The sequence below is a fragment of the Prorops nasuta genome, unplaced genomic scaffold (assembly GCF_024137725.1).
Source record: "Prorops nasuta isolate Cenicafe-Biocafe unplaced genomic scaffold, Cenicafe_Pnas_1.2 PNAS00003, whole genome shotgun sequence".
NCBI lineage: Eukaryota > Metazoa > Arthropoda > Insecta > Hymenoptera > Bethylidae > Prorops > Prorops nasuta.
The window spans coordinates 4,702,942-4,730,313 of NW_027116800.1; the positions used below are offsets into that span (position 1 = coordinate 4,702,942).

Consider the following 27,372-nt stretch of genomic DNA (forward strand, 5'->3'; position numbering starts at 1 on the left):
AATCGTGGAAAAATTGGTTTTTACTTTGCGGGATCATTAGTGACTATTGAAACGTGGAATAAGACAAATCCCTCTTATTTTTTTGCTAATTAGAAATATTTTCCGGTTAAGTAAAAGGAAAATTCTATTGTATGGGCACCATAATGCATATTATTACCGTGCTATTAAATTGACGAGAGGTTTGTCCAAATCGTGAAAATGATTTTTAAACATTTCCCATTTTAGTGAACATAATCGTTCGCGATACTCTCGTTGATGGAACCAGACGAAGCATATAAATATGTACCGTAAAGCGCGCTGCAATGAATAATCATGATGGTATACGCAACAGAATGACTTGGAAAAATTATGAGATTACACAACGATACATTAAACGCGTTCTCTCCTCTCCCCCTTCCTTTTTCTCTTTTTTCGATATCGCAATTTAACACGATCGAGGTTTTAGACGACGATAGGAATTTTGTAGAAAAAATCGCATTAATGGTGAAAGAAGATAAACGGAAGAAATTAAAAAACGGGATTAAGAACAGTGTGTAGAATTGTTAGTCTATAAATAAGGTAAGCGAAATTAACAAAAGTTTAAGGAAAATTACATTTTTGCGGGTAGTCGTCGTTATTTTTTTTTAATAATGTTACAAGAAACCTATAGTTATATGATATTTAGCTGTTACTTGGCTGTTGCATTCATTATTTAATAGAAAATATTCTACTGTGACATAGGTAAATGATGATTAACATTTATGTGTTATCGGGACGGGGGGAGTAAAGAAGTGCGATTATCGAAGAGCAAAACGCGCGTGCGTAGGCAAACATATTGGATCATTCGTAGTATTACAAAATGATTTAGATTTAGGCGGAGTCGGGTTTGTTGCAGTAACGATTTGTTAGTTTTTGAATTATATTGTTACTAGAGTGAGTCTATATTTACTATTTGTATCATTTATAAAAGTAAGAAATATATAATATACGTATAGTACGTATAGCTCGGCTTAAGTCTGTTATTGAGAAATTTCAGAATTTTTCTGAATTTGTCGCGCGCGTTTGTCTTCAATTTAGTCGACACTACTCGAGACTCGAGAGTAGAGCGAGCAGCAGAAGTTCGGGTGTGTACGTGTTATGTCGTCGTGTCTCGGTGAGACGAGTGCGGGCTGCGAGGGGCCAAAAAAATTAGTAAATTAATAGCAGCAGTTAATAAATAGTCGTCGTGAATCAGTCGTGAACAGTGGACGATCCGGTTGATCGTCGACGTTTGTCTTAACCAAACCAACTATTCTACTTTCAGTACTGTTATAATTACGCTTACAGATAACTTTGACTTATTGGTAGGATATTTTAGAAATTTTTATATCGACTTTCAATTATGTTGGGCAGTGTGTTAGTTAGCGCAAATCGCGACAGTTGTAAAGTATACGATACGAAATGAACTCGGACGTCTCGGACCTCTTGGACATCGGACTGCCCAAGTGCCCACTGCTTGCTCAGACCTCAGTCAGTAATGCTCATACATTTCTCGTAATGCAGCATATAGTACTACTACAGTAGTATGCGCCCGAGCAGTGCAGTCCGAGTCTGTTCTGTATCGTATTCTGTTACTGCGTGCGATCAGAGCGCGCTCTCTCTGTCTCTCTTTCTCTTTAACATCTAATAATTCACCGTCGAACATAGTTATTCCTTTCATAGTTAAAGGAGAAAAGATTATTAAGAAACGTAAACACAGATGTCTTTTTAAAAGGAAAAAGCACATTCGACGGTTCAGTGATTTTCGATTCTCAGAGAGCGAGTTGAACTAGTTGAACTGCTAAAGCGTATATCTTCCTCTTCCAGAGTCATTGGTCAAAATGGCTGAAAGGAGTGAATCGCCACCGGCCTCTGGTACTTCGACCGGTCATGAATATCCACAGCAATTTTTATCAAGTTTTGTCTCGGAAATAATTAGAAGCCCGCTTAATTTAGTTTTGGTCGGAGTAATCGCTCTGCTCGTCTACAAGATACTGAAGACCAAGACGGCTGTGGAACAGCCAGTGGAGGAGACAAAAAAAATGCCTAAGTTACGGCGAGATTTTACATATGAAGAGCTGAAGAAATATAATGGTATCGGATCCGATGGTCGCATATTGATCGGCATCAATGGTAGTGTGTACGACGTGACGAAGGGTGCTCAGTTTTATGGCCCAAGTGAGTAATAGTATCTTCTCTCTTATAGCTGCTATAGTTGGAATATAGATACTTGTGATTTGAAAGCTATTAGCAACTATAAAATTGATACATTTCATTTAGATGGACCATACTCAGCTTTCGCGGGAAAAGATGCCAGTAGAGGACTGGCAACATTCGACGTTGAAGCAGCAATGGAAAGCTATGATGACCTGAGTGATCTTACAATCACAGAGATGAATTCGATGAAAGAATGGGAGGAGCAGTTCAAAGGTAAAGAAAATTTCTTTCTAATGAAGTAAAATCTGACTGCAATTTGGTTTTGAACATCATCTCAAAATGCAGTTTTTGAGCAAGAAATACTTTTTATTCTTGCAGAAAGGTATGATTATGTGGGTAAGTTATTGAAGCCAGGTGACACTGCTACTAATTATTCGGATGAGGAGGAGGAGGGAAGTCAGCAAGATACGGAAGCCAAGTCAAAGAACGATTGACCAATGTATCTGGGGGAAGGAAGGAAGGATGGAATGCAAAAACAACAAGCACAAAAGAAGCATGAAATTTTGACAAGCATGTAGCTAGGATAGATGGAGAAGGTTGATTAATCATTTGGGAGTTTAATAAGTTTATGGATAATCTTGTGGCCATCAAGAATTTATCCGACAGAAAAGATTCTTGGAAGATGAAGGGAGTTTAAGGTGTGTTTAAGAAGTTGGTGATGGAATATGCACATAGAAATTTTGGAATCCTCCAGCTCGAAAAAGACTGTATAAGGGCACGCTGGAGTCTCAGAATGTTTTTATATATGTACAGAAAATTTTTCTACATATCCGTACAGCCTTGAAAAAAGGCTATTTGAACGGAGAGAATAAATATATAACTCCAGATGTGACAACCGCATTTTAATAAATGACGCAATTTTTATGGTTAATGTATGTTTTAGTTTATATTAAGTTGTAAAATAAAGATAACTGTATTGTGAGATGTCAGTACAGGTGCATTTTAACATTAAAAAGCTTAAGAAATGTCATTCCATGACCGATGTTTATCGATAAAGAATTGCTTTTTTGCCAGAACTGGATCTGATTAAAATATCGAAGGTGTGCATAGTGTGCATTAACTGCAGTAACGGATTGTATTATCGACTGTCTAGAATTCTGGAAAAATTGCAGGTTTCGATAGTTTCTCATAGAAGTCATAGAACATAGTTTGTATGAAGTGACACGCATAATGATGTTCGGCACTTTATTGATGCGTTTAGGAACGGTACCCCCCCCCCCATGCGTTTACACTTGCTCGGATATAATGCTAAGTGCTAACTAAGCAAGAAGTTAGATGCTTCGAGCGGAACTCAGTCGTCCCAGTCCCAGCTGCTAAGTAAAATACACTTATATGATTGGTTGATCAGTTGTAACTGGCCAATCGTAAGCGTATATTTTACTTAGAGGCTGAGACCGCTGAGTGTGTTAACTGGATGTACTCATATGAGTCATACTGGCCGCATTCAGAATTAGCGCTAAGGTAGTGCTATGCAAAAAGCAGGTCATGATCGGTCAAATTGATTTAATTGATTAATCATGATATAGCGCTATATTAGTGCTAAGGATTTTGAGCGTAACCATTGTGTCAATTTGGGCAAGGTGGAAAGCAACCGTAGTTATTCAAAATTTCAAAATGTATTATATACAAAAATGTGTGGCACAAAGTACAATGGTGGCACTCAGCGAAGAAAATTTTTGAGGAAGTAATGTATATTATTGGTTGTTACTTTTAGACTTCATATTTTTATCCAATGGTCGAAAGGTTTTAAAAGGAATCAATCCTTAGCAGTTGTACAACTGTTGTTTCTCTGCTGAATGCTTCCAATGATTTTACAACTCTGTTCACGCTTCCGTTTACGTTCATTAAGTCGCTTCATCTACATACCATCATCCTAGAAAAGCAAGTCTCCCTACCCGCATCCCGCTGATCTTGCACTCTTGTCAGCGTGTACATTCCATATTTCCGTCACAACGTTAGTAGTACCTGATACTTAGTACCTATAGGAAGAAGAATCCAATTTCTCGTCAATCGCCTGATCAGGACTAAAATTCAAATATTCGCTTTGTACAAAGACAAGGAGAAAGCATTTGTAAAATAACGCTCCAAGTGACCGTTTCATATTATATTAATATTTTACTTTCGTCGATATATACGACTATTATGCGGATTTAAGAAATTTGATAAAATTATGACAGATTCTCTCTATTCTTAAAGAGATAGAATGAACTGCATTCAAATTTATTCCAATCGAAGCATTGGTTAAATTATGATAAATTATTAAAATTAGTATATATGTAGTCGGCGTACTGGCGCAGAAGCATCTTACGTTCAGAAAATATGCGTTGTCTTTTGTAGGATGAGTTTGAGCCATTTATCAAGTATAATACCTATCAAATTGATCAACACAATAGAATATTCATACAAGTTAATGATTCTGCAGGCGGAGTTTTTCATATAATAGATTGATGCTCGTGTAAATGACTCTAATAATCCGTCAGAAAGACAACGAACGTCTCTTGCCGACGAGGAATTCCATGCGCTACGCAGATTCATTTTCAACATTTTATGTAAACCTACGAGCCAGGGTCTAGATTGATGTAATTTTTAATTAACTACATTTTACGGAAACAGAAATAATCAGACAATCTTGTCAACTTTATATTCAGGATATATAGAATTAGGGGCCAGATATAAAAATATTAGTAGAGTTTTTTTCTTATATTCATTAACTCTATACAAGTTTATAATATATAGAATGGATGTACAATAACCAGCTATCCGATAGGAAGAACTCAGAAAAAATGTTGATCGTGATGTTTACGAAATTCGTTTGAGGTCGAGTACGGGAGGGGACTCTGCGCGGTAAAATACAGTATTGTGTGTAAATACTATTATTTGTAAGAAAGATAAGGAGGCCTGAATGGTCTGATTACCAAGGCTTCGACAAGCAAGAGACAGTATCGAGTGGTTCAGTGCTCGCGATGATTCTAAGCAAGTGGTGCGCGCGATTTCCTGATCGATTCGGCTTATTTGCCAATTCTATAGTGAAGTACTTGAAGCAAAATCATGCCAGAACGGTACACTTTAAATTTTATCCTGGTGGCAAGGTCGATAATGCCGGTAAATAATGATAATGAGCAACCAAACACTGAATTGATCTTGCGATCTTTGGAAGCCTACCTATATGTATAGTGCATCTCTCTCGTCAATCCTTTGTATTATTTTCTTTTTTTTTTTATAATAGGCAAAACCAAAGAAATCAATATGGTTCAAGCGATAAATGAAGCGTTGGCTCTTAGTTTGGAAAAAGATCCAACTGCTGGTACGTGTATATATGTATATGTATATACTTAGTGTAGCGATAAACACAGAGAGAGAGAGAGAGAGAGAGAGAGAGCATCAATGATTAAACTGACATATACTTATTATGTAACTAATCAAAAACGATCTGCGCAACGACTAAGTATACTGTTGAAAAATTGATTATGCTCTCTCACTGGATAAAACACGTATATATGGCTCATTTCTTGATTTCCTAATTTAAAATTTTTGTTAAAGAGTATTCAGTGGCTGTATTAGTGGTAGAAAAATAATTGCAAATCTAAGGACGCATGCCCGAGAGGTTTGAATTACTTAGCGTTTAAAAATATATTTTGGAATTTACTGCTTATCTTATCAGACTAAAAAGCGCGTATGTTCTGAGTTGAATTCACGACTTGTTAATTAACCCAATGGATCTAGTCCAGTAAACACTAATATTAGTAGAACATTATAAGAATATTTATTGAATAGGTATACAAAATGTTCAATAACTATTCTTATATATATAATATTTTATAAACTTTTATTGTATTTACTAGGAGAACTTTAAAGGTCTGAGAAGTTGATATTGCTGCCACGTCATAGTAATTAATGAAATTAATTTTTTTTGGGATGAAATAGTGATTTTTGGAGAAGACGTGGCGTATGGAGGAATCTTTCGATGTACCGTGGGCCTTCGCGATCGGTTTGGCAGCGATCGAGTATTCAACACACCACTATGCGAGCAAGGAATAGTCGGGCTGGGAATCGGTATAGCGAATGTCGGCTCCACCGCCATAGCAGAGATTCAATTTGCAGATTATATTTTCCCAGCTTTCGATCAAGTAGGTACCTGCTGCAGCCTTTCTGTATACTCCATATTATGTATAATTGCTCTCGGTTGGTCGACCGCGATAATATTCAGGGTGTTTCAGAACTCTGGATACACTGAAATATATGTTAAAATGCTAAGAGAGAGATTTCGTATAAAAAAAATTGAATAAGATATTTTTCGGCTACCTGAAAAGAATTGCCTGGTAATACAATTTGTATGATTTTAAAAAGCATCCTGAATTTAATACGAAGGTAACAATATGTTTCTTTTTAATTGAAACTCCTATTTTTTTATTGAACATTTTTGTAATTTATTCCAAGAGCCTTTCAAAGCTCTTTTTTAATTTTTTTATATTATTCAGTCGTTTTTGAGATATTTCGACTGGTAATTATACATAGTTGTGGGCTTAGCTGGTTTAGCTGGAATAGACTGCGTGACCGTTACGCGACAAATGCATAGTCGCTCTCCTACGTGTACTTTCAAATCGAAATATCTCGTAAACGACTGGATAAAATGAACGAATGAAAAGAACATTTTTGAAAGTTCTTGAGATAAATCAGCACGTGACGAATGGTAAAATTCATAAAAATTATTGTGATCTTCCACGATGTTTTTCAAGGTCATAAAAGTATGGTCGGAAGATGTAATTATTTTCAAGTACTCATCAAGAAGTATCTCATAAATTTCTTATGAAATTTCTGACCATTTTCAAGATATTTAGGTGTTTCCAGACTTTTGGGACACTCATTATGTATACGAAGTGTATCCAAAAAGTCATGTATATTACTAATACTATATATGCATTTTAGACAAAAGGCTTTAATAAGGTACTTTTAAAAATCTATAAGATGGCTACATTGGTTTGACCTTGATAGATTGGTTGAAAAACATATAAAGATCATTTTGAATTTTTTAAAAAGAACGCCCTACTTTTTATTACAATTCTTGTAACTCGACTCAAGAGTTTTTCGAAACAATGCACCGATTATTAATTTCATCCATGCATTTACGGGGCTGTCCAAAACGTGTCGTTTTAAAAATGCGCATGACTTTTGGACACATTGTATATACATATACATATACACATACACATATAGTAATTATCTGCTTTGTTTAGATTCTCACATGCGTGTTATCGCAGCCTCATGAATACATGTACTAAGTATACTATGACGATAATCTGAGAAAATAAATTTCATAAGTATAGACGGGAGGAGGGTCGGGAACAGCATATTTAAGAACATCACATGGCAATATTAGCATCGTGATTAAAATCCTATAGCGTACAACAATATAGATAATACGAATGTAATGATTTTAATTTTGCAATTTCGTTTTAGGGGCATATAATTTAAAGAAGGAACGCATATTTATTCCAGCTGGTGAACGAAGCTGCAAAGATGAGGTATCGGAGTGGAGGTGATGACCATTGCGGGAAACTGACGGTTCGCACACCCTGCGGTGCGGTTGGTCACGGTGGGCTTTATCATTCTCAAAGTCCCGAAGCATATTTCGCTCACACGCCAGGCTTGAAGGTGATGATTTTTGCCTAGTGCACGGAAGGGGGCAGATGAGGGAGGAGTTGGAAATTGACGAGGTATCGGAGGGATCTTCCTTATCGGCCGTGGTATTTCAAGAGTCTTGTCGTCGTGGTCGTCGTAGGTGCCGAAACGACGAGAGAATCCACGCATGCATCATCCAGCAGATGTAGTGATCGAACAAGAGTAGCGTATACGCTAATAGATATAGAATTTGCAGTTCTTACAAATAAGAATCGTCCAAGTAAAGGCCAAGAGGAAAGTCGAAGGCCTTCTCGTTCGACGGAGCTAGCTGCTGTTTCAATCGCAAACAGCTGTTGCCCACGCAGCTATGTTATTCCAGCGGGAGCTAATGTCAAGCTGCGCCCGTCAAACGCTAATTAACAAGGCTTATAATTAACTGCTGACTATTCTCGGCTCAATATGTTCTGTATAATTGGCGCGAGTATTACAGCGAGGCGGCGTCGATAAATTCAGTTTTGATAATAATTAATGGCCTTGATCATTTTGAATTTTGGATCAAAATGGTGAGACTTACGCGAGATAAATAATCTAAGACTTATATATATCTTCCAAATTTTCCTTTTTGCTTGGAAGCTGTTCCTCCTACACGTATACGATGTATACGTTTATATATATACACACACAAATATAGAGAGGCGGTTTAACTTTGCGTAAGAAGTAAGAAATTCCATGAATATATTGTACGACGTATTCTAGGTATGCATGAAGAAAGTTCCGACTGCATGTACAATACACGTTGCGTACTATTTCCTGGACAACGCGAGAGCCATCTTCTCCATTCTATCGAATACCGCGCGCGTGGATTCCGTGGAATGAGATTTTTTATCCTCTCTCTTTACTCTTATTTGAACCCAGCCAAATATACGATGAGATTATTACACGTTTTCAAACTTATTTCTGTCGACAGATCGTCATACCCAGAGGACCCATACAGGCCAAAGGATTATTGCTGAGCTGCATCGATGAACCGGATCCCTGTATTATAATGGAGCCTAAGATTTTATATCGAACCGCAAGGGACAACGTGCCGGAGGAGTATTACAAAATAGCCTTGAGCACGGCTGAAATTGTACGAGAAGGTATAGTACCTATGTATATATATATATATATTCGCATGTTTTATAGGAAACACACGATAAGTGGTATATATATATATATAAATGTGTAATTGCTCTTTCATTATCATTGGATAAAAAATTTTTGGTCAATATAGTCTTAGTACAGAATATATTAGAATTCGTATAGGTATATGTTATTTGTCTGGCAGGTAAGGATGTAACGCTGATAGGTTGGGGTACTCAAGTGCACGTACTGCTGGAAGTTGCGGATCTTGCTGAAGAAAGGCTCGGCGCGTCTTGCGAGGTGATAGACCTTGTTTCCATCCTGCCTTGGGACGCGGAGCTCGTGTGCAAGGTAAAATCTCTTCACGATTCCTGCCGCAGGACTCTGCTCCCCCCCAACCCTCTCCCTCCTCTTCTACGCCTTACTCTATCTCATTTTCCACTGTAACTTATCCTCCTGTGTTCTCTCGCTCTTCTACAACCTTCCCTCGTCCGCTATGGTGATTTCTTCCTTTTTACCCGCATCCGCCTGTCCTTCTTCTTCTACAGCATCTATCCTATATACTACGCTCTATAGCCAATGCTAAGCTCCTTCCTCGCCCACTTATTACGATACGGTGTCCTATACACTACTGTCGATAAACCGGCCGAGGACAGGCGCACACCAGTTTGCACATGTAAAATATTTTATTACTCGACTAAAAAATGTTCGGACCAGCCAAGTATGAAACGTTCCACCATCCTCTTCCAATGGGGATTTCCCCACTTTAACGGCTATTCCTTGTTCACCGGACATTTTCTATTTCTTTTGTTTATACATATACATATAATGCAAATATCCGTGTGTCTGTAAAATCTCACTCTAATCTACTTTATCTGTAAAATAAGCAAAGCTTTGATTCGAATCTCCCGCTCTGGCTGCTGCTCTCTTCTTCTTCTTCTTCGTGTTTTCTTTTTCTTTCGTTAAAGCTATACTTTCGACATTTTAATAACGCCGCTATTACCAGCAAATCTCGATAAACATTGTTTTATATTACGTTTCTATACAGCTCGTTCGGAATAAAATTACAGGTTCTTTATACGATCGGTGCAGAAATCGTGTTAATCATTTATTTGGAAATTTTTTAACGATACTTCGGAATTCCCGACACAGTTGCAGCAATGATTTTTTGCAATTTTTCTATTTTGTAAAAAGTATATATAGGCAGATCGATACTATATTGACAGACTCGACGGATCCGTGAATATATCGCGAATTATATTTAACGAGTTTCCAATTACGCTCACCTTTGGTTCTATATAATATTTAGCTAGGTACGCAGTTCGATTAGCATAAGTCAGCATGACCGGTAACCAAGCGAATCAACTTTTGAGAAATTTCACTCGACTGCTTTGTACCTTCCCAATCTCACTATCACGCTCGGCTGGGCAACTCTATTTATCAAAATATCCAACAACCTGTTCACTTAACGCGAAGCGTAATATAGCCAATTCACCGTAATTATGTAAACTCGATGTGAAATATGGTCAGTATATAGAGAGAGAAAGAGATTTAAATTTTGCCAGGAATTAATTTCAGTGTTAAAATTAATCATATGATATACTAGCATGCTTGTATATTATTGGAGTCCGCCAATTAAAATGACTTGAAGCGTATATAGATGCAATTACTAGTGCATCTCTGTGACTATTGTAGCCTATCAAAATTTTGCATAACATTTTTCTGAAGGTGAATAGTAAGACGTTCGGGAAAGATACTGTGAAAAAATTTAATATCTCTTATAGTTACAGAGATGCGCTTGTTATCGCATCATGCTCCGAGTCATTTTAATTAGTCGACACCGTGTAATTGAAGTAAAAAGAGATTCTCTCTTATAGCTGATCTCTTACTTGTAAAATCCAAAAAATTATTGTCATTTGGCAAAAAGGTTTTAAAAGATTGAAAAATCTAAATTGTAACAAAGAAGCTCAGAATTTTTGGTTATATATTCACTTGTTAATATTTTGTAGTCTGCCAGTAAAACAGGACGGGTTATCGTCAGCCACGAAGCACCACTGACGTGCGGTTTCGGTGCTGAAGTAGCTGCAACCATTCAGGTAGGAGAATCTTTCTTCGCGACTAGAGTGAGAGGAAGAGAGGAGTAACGAGGAAATGTGTAAATTGGCAGGAGGAGAGCTTCCTGCATTTGGAAGCACCGGTACAAAGAGTGACAGGATGGGATACACCATTTCCCCACGTATTCGAGCCTTTCTACCTGCCGGATAAGTGGCGTTGTCTCGCCGCTATCGAGAAGGTCCTTAATTACTGAAATCGACTAAAGAGCAGCACTTGGCAGTGAGAGTTGGCGCATACCGACTAGAAAGGAGCTACATGCATTTATCCATCCAGTGTATAGAGCATCCAGTATACCTATAATATGCTAGCATGGCCAGCTTGGAGAGCTGGAATAGCTGCAGGGAGGCCGGGAAAATATTTGCGAAGCAGGAAAGGAAGAGAAGAGAAGAGAAGAGAAGAGAAGAGAAGAAGATTGAAGCATCCTTGGCTCGCGAAGCCCTTCTCGACTACACACCACTAATCCCGAGTGCGTACTTGATGCTCCGCGAATCTCCGCACGTCTCTCAAGTGGGGCCATCGAATAATAATCTCTCGAGCACTTGCTTCGGTTGACGAATGCAGTTTTATTAAAAATTACTTTAATCCATCAGTTATAACAGTTGCGGAACTGTGTACCAGCCGATCGCGTTTATTTTCGCGCTGACCAATAGCTATATATATACCTAGTACATACTACAGACAGGACACTGTCTTATCACGTGCTCGCGAAGACCGGTCTTACCACAACTTTAATGCAGGCTTTGCCTCGTTTGAAATCTCTGCAGCCGGCCGTTTCTTCGACTTGCGAAATTATACTTATATACTTATATGCTATATATCATACCCTTTTCCAGTCCCTGCATCTAATACCAGCCCCTTCTGCAGCTTTTATCTTCCATACACCTATACTCGCCACTGGCAGACTATTAACGTTATATATACCTATACAGTCTGGTCTATGTATATGTGTATATCAAATTTATGCAATGTATTTATCAGTTTTTATATATATGATGGAATAAAAATTTGGACATTGACTTTTAACCTGCTGCTATTAACCTTTCTCAAGATTTATGTCTGGTTATACTTAAGCGAAGCTGCTATTCGTGCGTCTAATTAAGCTGCAATATAAAATATAATTGTAGGAAGTCTGATAATTCTTTGACAATACTTGCTTGCTCTTCATCAAGAATCTTCAAGGATTTTCAAGCGAGAGTCTGCTAAAAATCAATTACGTGTGCTCTCTGTTCCGTCTTTCCCTGCGTATGAACATACGATCGATGACCATGGCCTACTTGAAAGAGATTACAATACAGAAATTGAGAGCATCGATCTTGCTAAGCCTGCACTGCACCGCGTCCACACGAAAAATCGTATAACGCGTGATATTTGATACATCTCTCCCCTATCCTTATTACGACGGGTGCGAATGAATATATAGTATGTTTGCTGTTATACGAATATACCTGTAGAAACAGGAGGCTTCGCTACACTGCAAGTCCATTTCAACAATTGAATATAAATATTTCTAGTATATAATAAGGAGAAGAAATAAGATTCTCTCTCTCTCTCTCTCTCTGCGTGAACAGAGCTTGTAATAAAATAAACCCAAGAAGCCGAACCAAGGGTAAAGAAAGAAAATGTACGATATCGACGTACACTGCGTCGTGTCCTGCGTTCTCGTATACTGTATTTTGTAATTTGAAAGGGAAACCACATTCTTTCACTGTGTATTATGATACGTGAAAGTTGTGCTACGCTCTACACAGACAGAGACTGAGTCCGGGTTCGGCTGGGAAGGAGAGAGGAATCGAAGGGTGCTGCTGCTGCTGCTGCTGCTCTTGGAGGGGAAAAAGGAAAATAAATAGAATGTAGAGAGAAGGACGCAGAAGGACGAAAATTAAGGAGGAGCGATTGATTATAACCAGGTAGAAAACTTTCAAAAAACTTACAGCGAAGGTATATACATCAAATTATTACATCCCTATCTAGATTTATCAGATTTTCATAAAAGTACTGTAAATAACATTATATAGTCAGTTGAACTATGGAGTGTCGGTGACTAAAGTTGCAAAGTTAAAAATACTAAAAATTCCGAACAATCATTACGGTGCGGGTAAAATTGTGCAATTCTGAATTCGAGTAGGTCAAATGGCTTCAAATTCACCGCGATTTTCGTACAGTAGGAGAGAGAGACGCATGCGTGACTTTCGACCAATAAGAGATTCGCGATAGTATAATAATAACGTGGCGGTGTCGTTGTCGGCATGCCGATTACCATTGCGATGATCAAACGAAAGCTTCGTTCTCTTGATTTGTAAAAGAAGTTAATAATCGGCGTAGAACATTGTTAATTTTAGGAAGCGGATGCTCGAATGTGAGAGGCCACAGTAGATTTGAGGTGGGAGGAGAGGGTGGGGGGATATAATCTTTCTTTTTTCACTTAATCTCGCACCTCCCTCCCCTATTATACTCTCTCTCTCTCTCTCTCTCTTCTCTTGTAAAATCTGCTCGAGTTGTTTGTCTGTCGTCAGCATTCGGCAGTTCCTCGTGCGGTTTCCGTTGATTCGAACTCGTCACCAGAATCGACCATCGTGCAAGGTACGCGTTTCTGCTCACTGATACGTATTTCCTACTTATTCGAGTTAATTATTCGCTCAAGCCATCGCACGTTATAATTACAGATTAGACGGAAAGAGAGAGAGAGAGAGAGAGGGAGAGAGAAAGACAAAGAGCTCGTCTCTGTTCGAATCGCGAGTGCCGGTTGCTCTCTTTTAAACCTCCACGATCAATAATAGATGCTCGATCCTCAACTTCCATATTAGAGCTCTGAAATTTTCAATCGTTCAGTGTGCAGCGTCTGTTCTCCAATTTGAAAAGTGGCTAACTAATATTGCAAGTCTTAATAAAAGTAGCGGAGAGATTTGTTTTATCAAGAAATTGTGCGAGGTTGAGAGAGCTGAGAAAGGTTGAGAATACCGAGCCGTGATTGGCCTTATTATAGTCAAAGAGGAAAGAAAGAGTTATAATTGCGGAGAGTTACATATCTATGTATGTATGTATATTGGTATATGTATCGCATAGACGCGTGTTCCTACAGTATAGCTCAGGAGCTATAGAGAATAAGCATTGACGAGTGACCGGCGGTGGCAAGCAGTGTTTTCTCCGAAAGTACGTTAATTTACGAGCCGTTTGCGTTTGCCTTTGCGTTTGGTGAGTGAGTCATCCTTTCTCCGCGTGCGGCTACCGAGTATCGAGCATATATTTCATCGAGATCCATCGCAAGTTTGCACTTTTGCAGGCTGCTGGAAATAATGGAGAAGGTTGATCGCAAGAAAGAGTTGTCAGAGGTGGAGCACCAGCAGGAGAAAGATCCCGATCATCCACAGTCGTTACCACTCATGCAGGTGAGTTACGTAATCATAGTCGACAGCTTGCTAGAGTGGCGCGTGCAAAGCTCATCTTTCGCGTGTATTTTACGTGGTCGGCAGCTGGTCTTTGCTTCGTCGTTATTCTCTCCCTCTCCCCTTCCCCCTCCCCCTCCCCCCCCCTCTCTCACACAGTTATTCTCTACTCTTCTTCTCCTCCATGTCTCTATACACTTATGTGTATGCGTGCACGCGCTCGCTCGCATATATACTATACATATACGATACGACTAACACTAAGCATCGGTGACGCACGCAGATGACCGGTGAGTGTCACGTGAAAATTCATTTTAAACGTCTCTTCCTGCTATGCTAATCGGCTTGCTCGCACCGCACGCACACGCCGGCGCACGTACATGCTCGAATGCCGAGAACCTCGTCTTCGTAACCGAAAGTAAAAGTGGACACCTCGCGTTCTTCGTTGGTTGTATCTACATGATATATATACTATACTACTACTGTTGCAACTGAGCCGTTGCCATGCCCTTCTTCGTCGATCTATGATATACATATTCGTTTATTACTGCAATAAAATTCAACTCTTACATGGAATTCGATCGTAAAACCAAAGCAATACTCAACTTTTATACCATGTTATTCCATTGAATTGATTTTTTTCTCATTGGTCGCGCGAGCTCGGTCTATCTCGAAGCTCGAGCGAGGTCTTCTGTCTGATCGATTAATGTTTGCGAGAAAGGTTAATTTTAAGAGTCATTGGGTGTCTCGGACGCGCGGTAACCGTAAGAATAATTCTGCCTTAGCGACGAGGCCATTTGCACATATATCTGTATAGATTTCGTTACGATCCACAAATCCGCAGGGATTTGGTTAAAATAGTGGAACGATCAATTGCTTTTCTGCCATTTAACCTGCTGCATATGTAGGGTGTCCCGTACATCGTGGGAATAATTTTAGCCATGTATTCCTCGCACCATTTTAAGTTAAAAAGTCCTGAGTCATTTTTCTCCAAAGTCCATGATTACAAAGATATTCAAATATTTAGTAATTTTTAAACGGAGCCAGTGTATATCATACTCAAGCAAATGGTCCCTCTCAGCGAGATTTATAAAAGAAATAAAAAATGTATATAAACGACATTAGAAATCATAAAGCTTTAATTTAGGTCTTCACAATGTCATAGTTATTACACACGTTGTTCATAAGGTTTTCTTTCTGCAGCTGTGCCGCCTATACTACTCCTCGTAACAAATTGACTTAAATTATTGATATAGTTTTTTTTTTCATAAAATCATTATAAACGTCGATCTTGTAATGTTTTTTCGTTGTTTTGTAAAAATAAATACAATGACACAGTAATATTAGATTTAAAATAATATCGAGAAAATTTTATTCAAGAACATTGCAACATCGGCGTTATTGATATTACGAAAGAAGCAACAGAGATAATGTAGTCGAATTTGCTACGAAGAATACTGGGGGGCATAGCTGTTAGAGGGATAAATTGTGAATCTTATTTTTAAATTATCAAATAATATGAAAACTTATTTCTATAGATACTTATAATTTCATATAACGTGTTTATACATTTTTTATGCCTTTTATAAATCTCGCTGAGGGAGACCATTCGCTTGTATAACATACGCTCGCTCCATTTATACGTTATTAAATATTTTAATATTTCTGTAATATTACGGGCTTTAGAGAAAAATGACCGAGGACTTTTTTTTTCTTGAAATGATGTTAGGAATATACGGTTAAAATTATTTCCATGGTGTACGAGAGACCCTATATATATGTAATAAAATTCATACATTAAGAATTTGTCAAAATTACATGATAATCTCCTCTCAATTTTCTTTCTACCATAAATCAAGTCTTTCTACTTTAGAATTAGATCAATAAGGTCAAATGAGTGTCTATTGTTCAGTCTATATATACTATATAATAGTATATATAATTCTAGTGTATTTCTTGTAAACTTACTTGATTAGTTAGAAGATCTAACTGTTTATCACAGGTATACTGTAATAATTAGAGCCAGCTTTGTTATTACAAGAAAATTATTGGTTACATTCCCTCCGCTTGTCTGAAACTTCTTAACGCTCCTTTACATATGGAATAGCAACTTTTCATTTACGTCCTACGTTTTTCCATCGGAGCAATAATATTTTAGAATAAACGATTGCCCTGTCGCTAAAGTGTCACGATAACACCCTGAGAAAAAAAAACTTCCCTAAGAAACTTTTCTTTGTTTGTTTTGCTTTTTTTTATTGTACTTATAACGACACTTGATCAAAGTTGTTCCAATGGACGCAGATCCTTGAAAACTTTCTCTAATTATCTGTGTACAATGATAATTATAATCGAATGTAATAAGCAAACAAATTGAGTAAAGAAGAAAGACGATAGTTGTGTATGGCTTGATCAACGCTCTTTCGATAAATGTTTCAGGTGTATTGTCTATATACAGAGATTCGAAATCGAGAGAGATATAGACGCTAAAATTATTGGTAAACACAGGTGTTGTAAAATGACATTACTTTCGCTCTAATTCGATAATATTACCTACCAGGTTTCACCAACAAAATCAAGAATATATTTGACGCTGTGTATGTCATATACACAAGGCTTTTTTGCTGAATTTCTTTCTTTTCTGGCACTTTGGCACGTCGGAGCCTGTATTGCTATATAGTTAGCCAACCATTTGCGAATTTTGTTTACACAGCTATACACTGAAACTTAGTTATCCGTCTGCGAGGTGAAGTTTAAAATAAGACCAAAGTGACGCGACGCGACGCGGCGATTCTCCTTAACACTAAAATCCCTCAACTTTTATCAAGTGTACCAGTTTATGTACAAGTTAAATAATAATATAAAATTCCTATCGCTATTTATATAAAACTTGTTCGATTGACTATCCGTCGATAAGAATTTGCCTAGCTCTAAACTAAAATCCTTTATTTATTCCTCTTGGTTAATACTAATTTATGGTGAATTTTGTTGAGGAAGAAATTGTATCAGTGTTGCGAGAAGGAATGGTATTACAGTGTACGCGCGGACAAGGCCCAATGGTTGCTGGTGAAAGTGATGGACCTGAAGAAAAGGTTAAGCGAAAGGTATTGCAATGACGGGCTCCATTTTAATATACGGTATATGTATATATATATATATATATATATATATACATATAATATAAAATGATAAGGAAGAAAAGGAAGCGTCTGTTTTTGTCGAGCAACCTGAATAACTTGACACAAGCTTATTAAACAATTTGACTATATGACGATTATGGACTGTACATTCACCTAGAACAGAACTTGTCTTCCTACAGAGCTTTTTCGCTGATATATATATAATATAGACGGAAGAAGGGCTTGAGGAGCAGGGTATTGTACTCTTACTGTAATCGCGAACAGCAACTTTGAGCAAGATAGAAAACCTAACTAGCGCTGACCTTATGAAAGCGTAATGACCATACAGTTTGGCATGCAAATCATTTATCCTTTGCGTAAATTGCTTGAGGGCAGCATTGCATAAGCAGCACCAGCATTATACCTTAGTTATTTCGCGTGTAAGCCTCTGCAAAGCATTGCTTCTATAATTCTCATTGGAAATATTATTAAGGAAGAAGAATTTTCAATTACACCGACATATAGTTCGGTATATAACGATTGACCGAGCGTCTGACCATTACTCGTTTAATATCTTAATTATTCCAGAAAAATCGATCAAGCGCCCCTATTTATTGTTGGTCAAACTGTCGGATACATGAGCTATTGATAAAATGTGTTGTAATAAAAGGGTCGTTTTCGCTTTCATGCAAATTGCCTATCGGGTAATCAATAGTTATTGGGTGTAAAGACCATTATAAGTAGATAAAAGATATAGAGTAGTGAAAGCGTATGGTAATCGTTACAGCATCGGATTGATTGAACTGGGACAGCGTTACGTCGTTACGGCGTTACGGCGTTACGGTTTTAGAGCGTTACGGCATTACTTGTATATAGCTTCTGTTTTGTATAACGTCGGCTGGCTGGACGGCGAATCATACAGGTCAGCCAGGATGCTTTACTGATCGTTGTAGTATGTTATACAGGGTGTAAGAAAATAGTCTGACAATACTTGAATATCTTAAGAATGGTGGATTTTAGACAGAAATTTTTAAACGAAATTTGTAAGGCTGAAAAAGAACTATTTAGAAAAAAGAATGTATTTTAGTAGAGTGGTGACTTGAGAGCAAAAATTTCGGGAGGATAACTTGAATTATTTTTAATTAAAATGGACTATCTTTTACTGATCATATTTTTGCAACTTGACTGTGAAGAGCTTTCCATTCAAAATGCTATGTATTGATTTAGTCTTTCATCCAGTCTCGTTCACCCCATAGATTTATATACTTCCATTTGAAATTAAGGGTTTGGTTGAAGTAGTGCATTGCACGACTGCTGTACAGTGTATACCACAACATAGTCTCTCATCTATATACTTATAATTTCAAATGAAAGTATCTGCTGAATGACTGAATGAAAAAATCCTTCAATAGAGTATTAGATTTGGAAAGCTCTTGAGTTAAGGGGAGTCCGTATATTGACATTGCAGAGTGAAAATCTATTTTTCAAGCTGTGGTCGTATTTATTGATGGATCTTCGTGTTATTGGGCTCTTTAGAAAAGCAATGAAATTATATCTAGGGCAGTACATTGGAAAATATATAAGTTTATGCGTAGCTTTCAAAATATTAAAATAATTATTTACATTTTTTTCATTTTTTCGTTTTTCCACAAATTTTTCAACGTACTTCCATGTATAAGCTGCGGGTGTTTTTAAAGTTATCCAATATATTTAAAATCCGTCAAGAAATAAGGTCGCAATTGGAACAATTAATAGACTTTCGCTCTGTAACGCCGGTATACGTCTTCCTTTAAAGCTCGAAGAATATGTAAGAAAAGATTTATATCATTCCATTTTTATATAATTTCACTTAAATTTGAGACGACCTTAACTATACAGATATATGATTGACACCTTGAATCAAATGATTATTAATGCCATTTTTATAAGCCTTGAAACTTTGGTTTGAAAAATTTGTCTGATTTTCTTGAAAATATATCGTCGATGCGGTGTAATATCAATGAATATTCAGTGTTTTGGCAGAAGGTAACTCTCTATTGTACATTACGGTATGCTCACGTAGCGCATTGTTCTCTCGACGCTAGATCGCTCGCTAGTCGCTCCGCTGTCCTACCATTTGATTCCTCGCTCAGCACTTTATGCCCCACGCAACAACCATTTCAAAAATAACGCATCCAGAACTAAAGCGGCAGTCGCTATTAATAGTTCCGGCGCTTTATCGTTAAATACAAGAAGCTCCGAGCACCAGGCACGAAAGCACGATGCTCGTTTGGCTAGGTAGATATATACCCTTGTCCGAAAACGCCAATTTTTCTTGGCAAAGCAATTATATATAGTGTTATCGCGTTATTTATTGAAATGCCAGGATGAGAGGAAAAAGGTTTGGATAGCGCACGGGTAGCGGCATTGAAAATAACTTAATGGCAAAAGAAACGAAAGGAAGCATAGAATATATTGCTAATATATATATATTCAATTGAGCATGATATGATCATCGGCAATGGTCAGAGCTAGAATCTTGTCCACGTGGACTGATGTAATGTTTCCGATCCCTAATGAGGATTTTATCAATGGCCAAACATGGGAACGTTGGCAAAGCAGCCAAGCTGGTCAATTAAGCAGAAGGAGCGACCTATTTATCAGGGAATTTTATAAAACAGGATTCAGGAAACAGCAGCAAAGGCGATCGCGGCCGCGGTCGCTCGCACATCGCCACCCTATTATACATATACATATACACTATATACACACCGGACCCGGACCAACCGGATTTATCAAGGCTGCCTGAAAAATGTTATTTCGATGGGGGCGATCATGGTGGTGGGAGAGAGGAGTCGCACAACTCTTCGTGTTTGTCTGTTTGCCTGCTGCTAATCTGAGCCGAGGACAGTAGAAGGAAGGGCTGGAAGAAAGAAAGAAATGAGTATAAGCAATAGGGAAAAAACTCACGCGGATAGAGGTCATATCATACGTTTTGCTCGAGAGCTTCGATGAAATGGGCGACCTCGTTCCTCAAAACGGCATCTTTTCACTTTTCATCTCGTATAGCTTCGTCTGGAACATGATTTAGCTAGTATACATATATATATAGATAATTCTTTCCCCTCTTTCCAATATTTGACGATCAACTTGCGCGATAAAGATTCATTTTACGTTTTCATTTCATTATATACGAAAAACTTTTATTTTTCTTACTTCATTCGTACTGATATAATCTCACTTTATAATAACTTAGGATTTTTTAAATTATTCATTATCATTTGTAGAAAAAATGCCGAGGTTATTTCCTGTTGAAGATTAAAATATGTTTTTGAAAGAATTTTTGTACTATATCCTGCATTATTGTTCTTATATTTGAATCATGTCACATGTGACGTAAGATGCACGAAAAGATAGATTTCATCGTTGTCGGTTGTCGTAATTTGCTTTAGAGATAATTTATCATTCATGGGATCTCGTTGACCATGCAACTTTTAGAATTGAATGGGCCGCATTTTGACAAGTTTTTCCAATTGGCAATTATTGCTGATAAATGCTGAACACTGTGGTATGCGTGCGCGCGCGCTTCCATGTAACGTATAATGTCTGGTATGACTTCTCGGTTTACCGAGCGCTTGTGCGAGTAGCACAGTACCTATGACGGGGTTGTTGCATAAGTGAGTCGAGACAAGCAGAGTCATTCCACTCGCACTCATCAATTTATCGTATTTCCCTGCTTTCTGCGCTATATTTCCACTCTTCCTCATCTTTACTCTCAATGGATTTTCTACTTCTTCCATTAAACCAATATCTCGATCGTCCATAAGTGAAAGCAAATAAAATCTTCCCTGTATCTCGCATGCGCGTGTGTATGTGTGCGTCGCAATGTCAAAATAAGAAAATTTGCGACAGTCAGCCAGAATTGTTATCTTTACACTACATGATGCATACAATAAGAATCAATGTTTGTAAGTGGATTTTTCAACACTTCACGAAAATTTTACAATGATTTTAGAAGCTACGTATACGTTTGTTATAGCTGTATATGTAGACAGATTGATATACTATTGTAGAAAAATTAAAAGTGTATTATGAGATCGCTGGAATATACGTGCGAGATAAGAATAAAATATAATGATCGACTAATTGAACGCTGCAGCAGAAGAGGAATAGAAAAAAGAGAGAAATATAGGATTATAGTCAAATTGTATTCTGCTTGGATAGCTTAATTTCTTAGCCACATCTTTCAGTACGTGCTACTTTTTCCTCACGAATCACCAACAGCTAAAAGGAATATTTGCATTTCCTTAATTATCCTGTATTCATAGCCATTTCTTGCTGCAGGCTTTTACAAGCTCAGCGTGAAATGCGAATATCTACCCAAATTGTCAGAGGGAGGAGCTAGGAATGCAATGCTGATGCATGTTTCTGCTGTATTTCTCCAAGCTTATTGTCAAAAATATCAATTAAAAGCATGCATAGCTTTCTACGCATAAAAATTCTACATAACAGTTCTTTCCTGGAGAACATAAAGAAAGAAATAATTATTATATGCAATTGGAGAATGTGAGTTAGAGTCTGCACGAATGAGTTTCATGCAGAAGTTGCAGTAACACAGCTGACCATTGCACACTTGATCCAACGCGAGCAGAGCAATAATATTCTTATATATGAAATTAGAACAATGTAATTCTAGCCGATCTCTCTCTCTCTCTTTTATACTATTGCAATACTGATTCCATTGGTCCTACCTCTTATACGGAGGATAATCTTTCCATAATCGTGAGAGTCCACCGAAAATTCTTTGTAGGATGTAAAAAGTTGCAATTTAGTTTTAGTTATAGATTTACGGGAGAATAAACACTTACACCACTCTAAGGCTGGAATTTAACATTTGGAAGATCTGAGAAAGTAATCGAACGATAGATAGAGATTTGCAGTCTTGACAAATTTCCATCAAAAGCTTATTCAACCGAGAAGAAAATGCTTGATTTGCTAGACGGATATCATAGCTCACGACTTACAACTCACGACATTCAATAATTATTTCAATAAATGTTGTATCCAAATGATACTGCATAATGAGGCAATAAAAAATGTCACATTGCATATCGGTACAATTTATTGATTCAGGCTTCGTATAAAAATTTTAGAATATATCGCTTATAACACAACTTCCGTTATTTATTCATAGATCCTACTTACTGCGATTAGCCCGCAAAGCTAGTACATATGCTTCGCGGATTCTTTATATTTCTGCTGCTGACTTTAGATAATAATAAGGCAGAGATAAATCTATCCAAGAATGATACTGCAAAAGACATATTCTCATCGATCGACACTTGAGTCAATTTTTCCACTCCTCAAGCTGCCTCTTATTTGCTGGCTAATATTCAAACAATTTCTTTGTGCTAAATTAATTTTAGAAAAAGTCTATATATATGTAAATGTTAAATTTCTCCGGTAAAACGCACATAGAAATAAATTCTGTCATTGGGAATAATGTTGTAAAACTGGATTTGCAGGTAATTTAAAGGGCATGAGCCAGAGTGCTTTTCTACAAGCTTCTGATAAATGAATAACGGACGCGTATAGTATATGTGTAAAGTATAAGTTTCGTTGCTATAGTCATACAACTAAAATTTAATTTATTTACTACTGCTTCGAGTGGTAGGAAACTGTTTTGGAGAGCACTAATTACGATTGAAAAACTCGTGTGATGTTGAAAATTGAATCAGATTGAATTATGTTTTTTTTCTTTGACTTATGTGGGAACGCAACAATTTTTTTTCTTGCACAGGACACAAGCACCTATTATTCTCTAGTATTTGCGCTGGCAATTATTAAGTTTTCTGTTTTTGCCGGAAACGATAATTACGAACGGAAAGTAACAGCAATGTGTTGCATCGTCACAAACTGCATACGCGGAAGAGGACGGACCAGTGACAAATTGAAGGTCAATAATTGCATCGACGCATCATCAATTAGCCTTGTTATGTCTCTGCTGAAGAATTTGTCATTGTTTACCCTGTACGTCTTACACAAAATAACTTTCATTCATTACTACCTTCGGCCTCTTACGGTACTCGCGTCATTTGACGTCATTAAGACTGTGAATGAACTATAGAGATCAACATCAGTCTATCGATTTTTATACACATTATAAAACTCCTGCAAATCTTTGGTAATGATATATACTGGCCCTGCTAACAATGTACGCTCGCACGATACATTTCGCACATAATGCATAAATCCATATTGCTCGTATTTAACGATAGTCTTTGCAACTGGTTCAATTTGATTTATACGACGTTTACAGAGTTTTACTGTAAATTCATTCATCAAAATAGAAAAATTAGAAAGTACTTTTATTTATTGACATAAATAATCGACTAATTAAAATATCAATGAATTATCGATATACCTATTATATATACATTAGTACATATACGTATATATAGTAGGAGGTAAAAGCTGTCGTAAATCAATGGCCTTACGCAGGATAATATAAAATCAGCATAATGATGTAATGGTTAGTCTATTATAATGGTGACATTCTAAAGGTGCAGTTAACAAAAATTACTTTCTGTCGTTGTGAGAAAAAGAATTGACTGGGGAATATTGAGGGAGCAAAAAATTTTAACGTTCCGAAGCGGCCTGCAGTTCGGGTAATAGGATATAGGAATGGAGGGAGGGAGGGAGGGAGGGGGGGGGGGGGCTAGAGAAAGAAGGTTTGCACAGCAGTTTATCTTTTTTATATTTTTTCAAGCGAAATCATGAATAAATTGTAACTAAATTCTCCAATTTCATTATAGTTTATACAATTTGCGCTTTTATTACAATTTATCGCACTATTCTTTCGGTTCGGCCGTTATTGAGAAGATTTCCATGGAGCATCGACGACTGACCTTTGAATAATGAGACAATTTACGGTGACCTGATTCTTGGATAAACTGTTCTGGAGACGCTGCTTAAGAGGGATATTAATCGATGCGCAGGAAATTGGGTCATTCTGCCCTCGGGAGTCTAGCAAGATCATTTAAACGTACATTTCAATTAGGCAATTTTGCGTAAAATACATTATATATAGTATTGTGTGTTATATGTATATCCAGCGATTTATCAGCAAGAGATTCCACCCGTATGGTATAGATACATATATTACGCATTATATAATTAAGGAGGATAATCCTGCTAAAGATAAGGAAATTTTCGTGATTGGGGCAGGTTGTCCCGTTTTAACATTCGGCAGACTAGCACGTGTATATGTATGTGTGTATGGCATGTGCGCGCGCTCGTGCACACATACACAGTCATACACGAAAGGTTATTGCACCGCCGCGGCTCGGCGAGTCGCGCGGTATCGTGGCGTGGCGTACCGTACTGCAGCAACAAGTGTCAAGCAACCTCGGACAGAGAAGCCTCGTGTACAAGAAACCTCCTACTTTATCAGAATCTTCTTCTTTTTTAGGCCACATAGGCGTACTTGTAAATCACGGCTACTAATGATCTTATCTTTCCATAAATCACGTGCTTTCTGAACTTTCAAGAAGCTTATCTAATCCATTTCTCGAAACTTGGCAATGAATTTCCAACATTTCCATCGTATCATTGTACGCCGCACTATGATATGTGTACATATATATATATATATATATAGAAAGTTATACCTTTAGACCGTTTCACACAAACATACGCAAAGTATTTTGTCTATTTATGTATTCCAAGTTGAGTGAAGATCTGATGATTTTGATTGGCGCCGTGTCAAATGAGGTAAATAGCTATGGGACAAAATGCTTCCCTTGTATATTGCATAGATTAGCAGAATGACTGAGATTTTGGGTAAAATGATTGTGCAAGAAGCGAACGTTATGCGCTTTCGGTAAAAGTGGCATTTTTTTTGCCATCCGGTAAACAAGTTGTCGCTTTAGTTGTTTGCCGGTTTATCTGCGTGGCCCGATAAGGCTTGTGGCTGACTTCTCAGGGTAACGGCATAAACAAGCAAAGGAAGCAAGCAAGCAGGCTAGCTATAGCGCGCAATCTAGCAAGCTTGTCGTATAAAACAGCACGTGTGTGCCCGAGTGCACGTCCGCACCGCTATAATTAAACACGTTTATTCACCTTGCGCCTTCTCCCGCGACGAACATTGTTGCGGAAATCAAAAGCAGCATTGTCCATGACCGTGCCCACCCGCCTCTGCTACTCAGCTTCGACTCCTTCCTTCGTTTTCCCAGCTTTTCCTCCTCGAGCTCGTCTAATGTCATTTGATACACATGCACTGTAGCAAAACAATTGATAATCACTCGAAACTATTAGCTACATTCCTCACAGCACTTCCATTCCACACTTATTCCCTCTTTTAATTGCATTTCGTCATTTCATGCAATAATCTTTTTTTCCAGCCAAGAACAAATCAATAAATATCATTTATCACGCAGAATATTTACAACAAACTCGCACACAAATGCAATTGGATGATTTCTAAGTCAGTACGAATTCGTCGGAAAGGGCTAATGCGATAAAATGAGTATGGCTTACGTAAGAGATTCAAAGTAACAGGAAATAACAGCAGTAAATAGAATTATGTTTGACACTTATGTGTACATGCACATGCATACATTATAATATAATATATAATATTGCATAGAAATACATAGAAATGATTTTATTCACGCATTTGCCTAGTAATCGTGTTAGCTGGTTGATTAACATTTTTTATCATCGGTATACGTATATCAAGTATCATTTATCACTCAGAATTGTAGGTATTTCCCCGGCTGTTTAAAAATACTATGTTTTTCAAACTTTTGCGATTTGCTTTTCCTGCCCCACGCAGGTAATTAATTATGACAGTCTGACACCCCCTCCCCCCTTGCATCCCTTGTATCACTTAACCTATATAGAGAATTGTAATAATAATTTTTTATGTAATTCGTTAAATGTAAGTTATATCCAAAATTATCCTACATTTCTTTCATATTATTTATATTTAACGAGTTACATAAATTATTTTGTAGGTTACCGACCTTAAGAATTCAAACCCAGACGGATTTTTATGTAACTTGATATGAATATTTTTAGTAAAATGAAAGAAAGTTATTAGACTCTTTTCTTCGTTATTATCGTATCTAGAAGAACCTTTTATAAATTTGTTTAGCATTATTAGTAGTTACTGAACTGTATCAAAATAAATTCATGTATACTCTTGGCTTAAATATAGTGTTGTGTAACTCGGAAAAAAGAGAAAATATTAAAAAATTGTATAAGTCTTTTCTTCTCATAATCGGATCTTTCTATCCACTCTACTGGACTGAGGAAATAAGTTATTCATGCAGTAACCTATATATATCTATATATATATATATATATATATATATATGTATATATAGGTACTGTGTCGGACGCGATAAACATGCTTATACAGTGTTTATTCTATATTTTAAGCAATTTATTAATTAAGCGATAATTGTACATTCAGCATAGGCAACTATCGTGATGAGTTTAAGCTATTATACGATTTTTAATATTATTTTGCGGTTAGGTATCTGACCACATTATTTCTCATATTAAATAAATTCACCTCTAATTACAATTTTAATATTGCCTAGTCGATAATAAACTCTACTGTGATAAATTTTCAAACAGGCTATCAGTTTGACAATGTTTGGATTGGCGGTGGTTTTATATATAAATAACTAGGAAGAATAAAATTGCTTTCTGTTTCTCAATAATCCTTCATTAAAATTATTACATATAAATAAGAAATATAATTTTGATTTTATATGAAAGACGCCTTGTTGGAGAATAGGAAACAATTGTTTTGT

At 37.1% G+C, this 27,372-nt stretch overlaps 3 protein-coding genes across 11 annotated transcripts in view; all 3 read left to right on the forward strand.

Annotated features, from left to right (window-relative positions):
- The first annotated feature begins 403 nt into the window (after window positions 1–403).
- On the forward strand, window positions 404–3,136 carry LOC136785676 (membrane-associated progesterone receptor component 1-like). Of its 4 annotated transcripts, none has more exons than XM_066746865.1 (4): window positions 404–558; window positions 1,825–2,175; window positions 2,278–2,427; window positions 2,533–3,136. In XM_066746865.1, exons 2-4 carry the CDS (start codon window positions 1,839–1,841, stop codon window positions 2,646–2,648), a joined length of 603 nt encoding a protein of 200 aa, XP_066602962.1. In that variant the 5' UTR covers window positions 404–558; window positions 1,825–1,838; the 3' UTR covers window positions 2,649–3,136. The 4 variants fall into 4 exon arrangements, with proteins under 4 accessions (XP_066602962.1, XP_066602963.1, XP_066602961.1 ...); XM_066746866.1 differs by lacking the exon at window positions 404–558 and adding an exon at window positions 801–912; XM_066746864.1 differs by lacking the exon at window positions 404–558 and adding an exon at window positions 1,041–1,322.
- Window positions 3,137–4,471: 1,335 nt separating this feature from the next.
- On the forward strand, window positions 4,472–12,086 carry BckdhB (Branched chain keto acid dehydrogenase E1 subunit beta). Of its 4 annotated transcripts, none has more exons than XM_066746859.1 (8): window positions 4,478–5,316; window positions 5,441–5,518; window positions 6,139–6,341; window positions 7,711–7,866; window positions 8,801–8,972; window positions 9,161–9,306; window positions 10,965–11,051; window positions 11,123–12,086. In XM_066746859.1, exons 1-8 carry the CDS (start codon window positions 5,178–5,180, stop codon window positions 11,261–11,263), a joined length of 1,122 nt encoding a protein of 373 aa, XP_066602956.1. In that variant the 5' UTR covers window positions 4,478–5,177; the 3' UTR covers window positions 11,264–12,086. The 4 variants fall into 4 exon arrangements, with proteins under 4 accessions (XP_066602957.1, XP_066602958.1, XP_066602956.1 ...); XM_066746862.1 differs by having other exon boundaries at window positions 5,198–5,273; XM_066746860.1 differs by lacking the exon at window positions 5,441–5,518 and having other exon boundaries at window positions 4,472–5,316.
- Window positions 12,087–13,589: 1,503 nt separating this feature from the next.
- The window catches only part of LOC136785673 (terminal nucleotidyltransferase 5C), a 66,210-nt gene continuing 52,427 nt past the window's right edge, over window positions 13,590–27,372 (forward strand). The window contains exons 1-2 of one of the 3 annotated variants that reach the window (XM_066746856.1): window positions 13,590–14,262; window positions 14,336–14,456. In XM_066746856.1, the coding sequence (XP_066602953.1) occupies window positions 14,364–14,456 (93 nt within the window). In that variant the 5' untranslated portion in view covers window positions 13,590–14,262; window positions 14,336–14,363. Of the gene's footprint in view, window positions 14,457–27,372 lie in introns of all 3 variants that reach the window. The other 2 variants (XM_066746857.1, XM_066746855.1) reach the window with 2 other exon arrangements.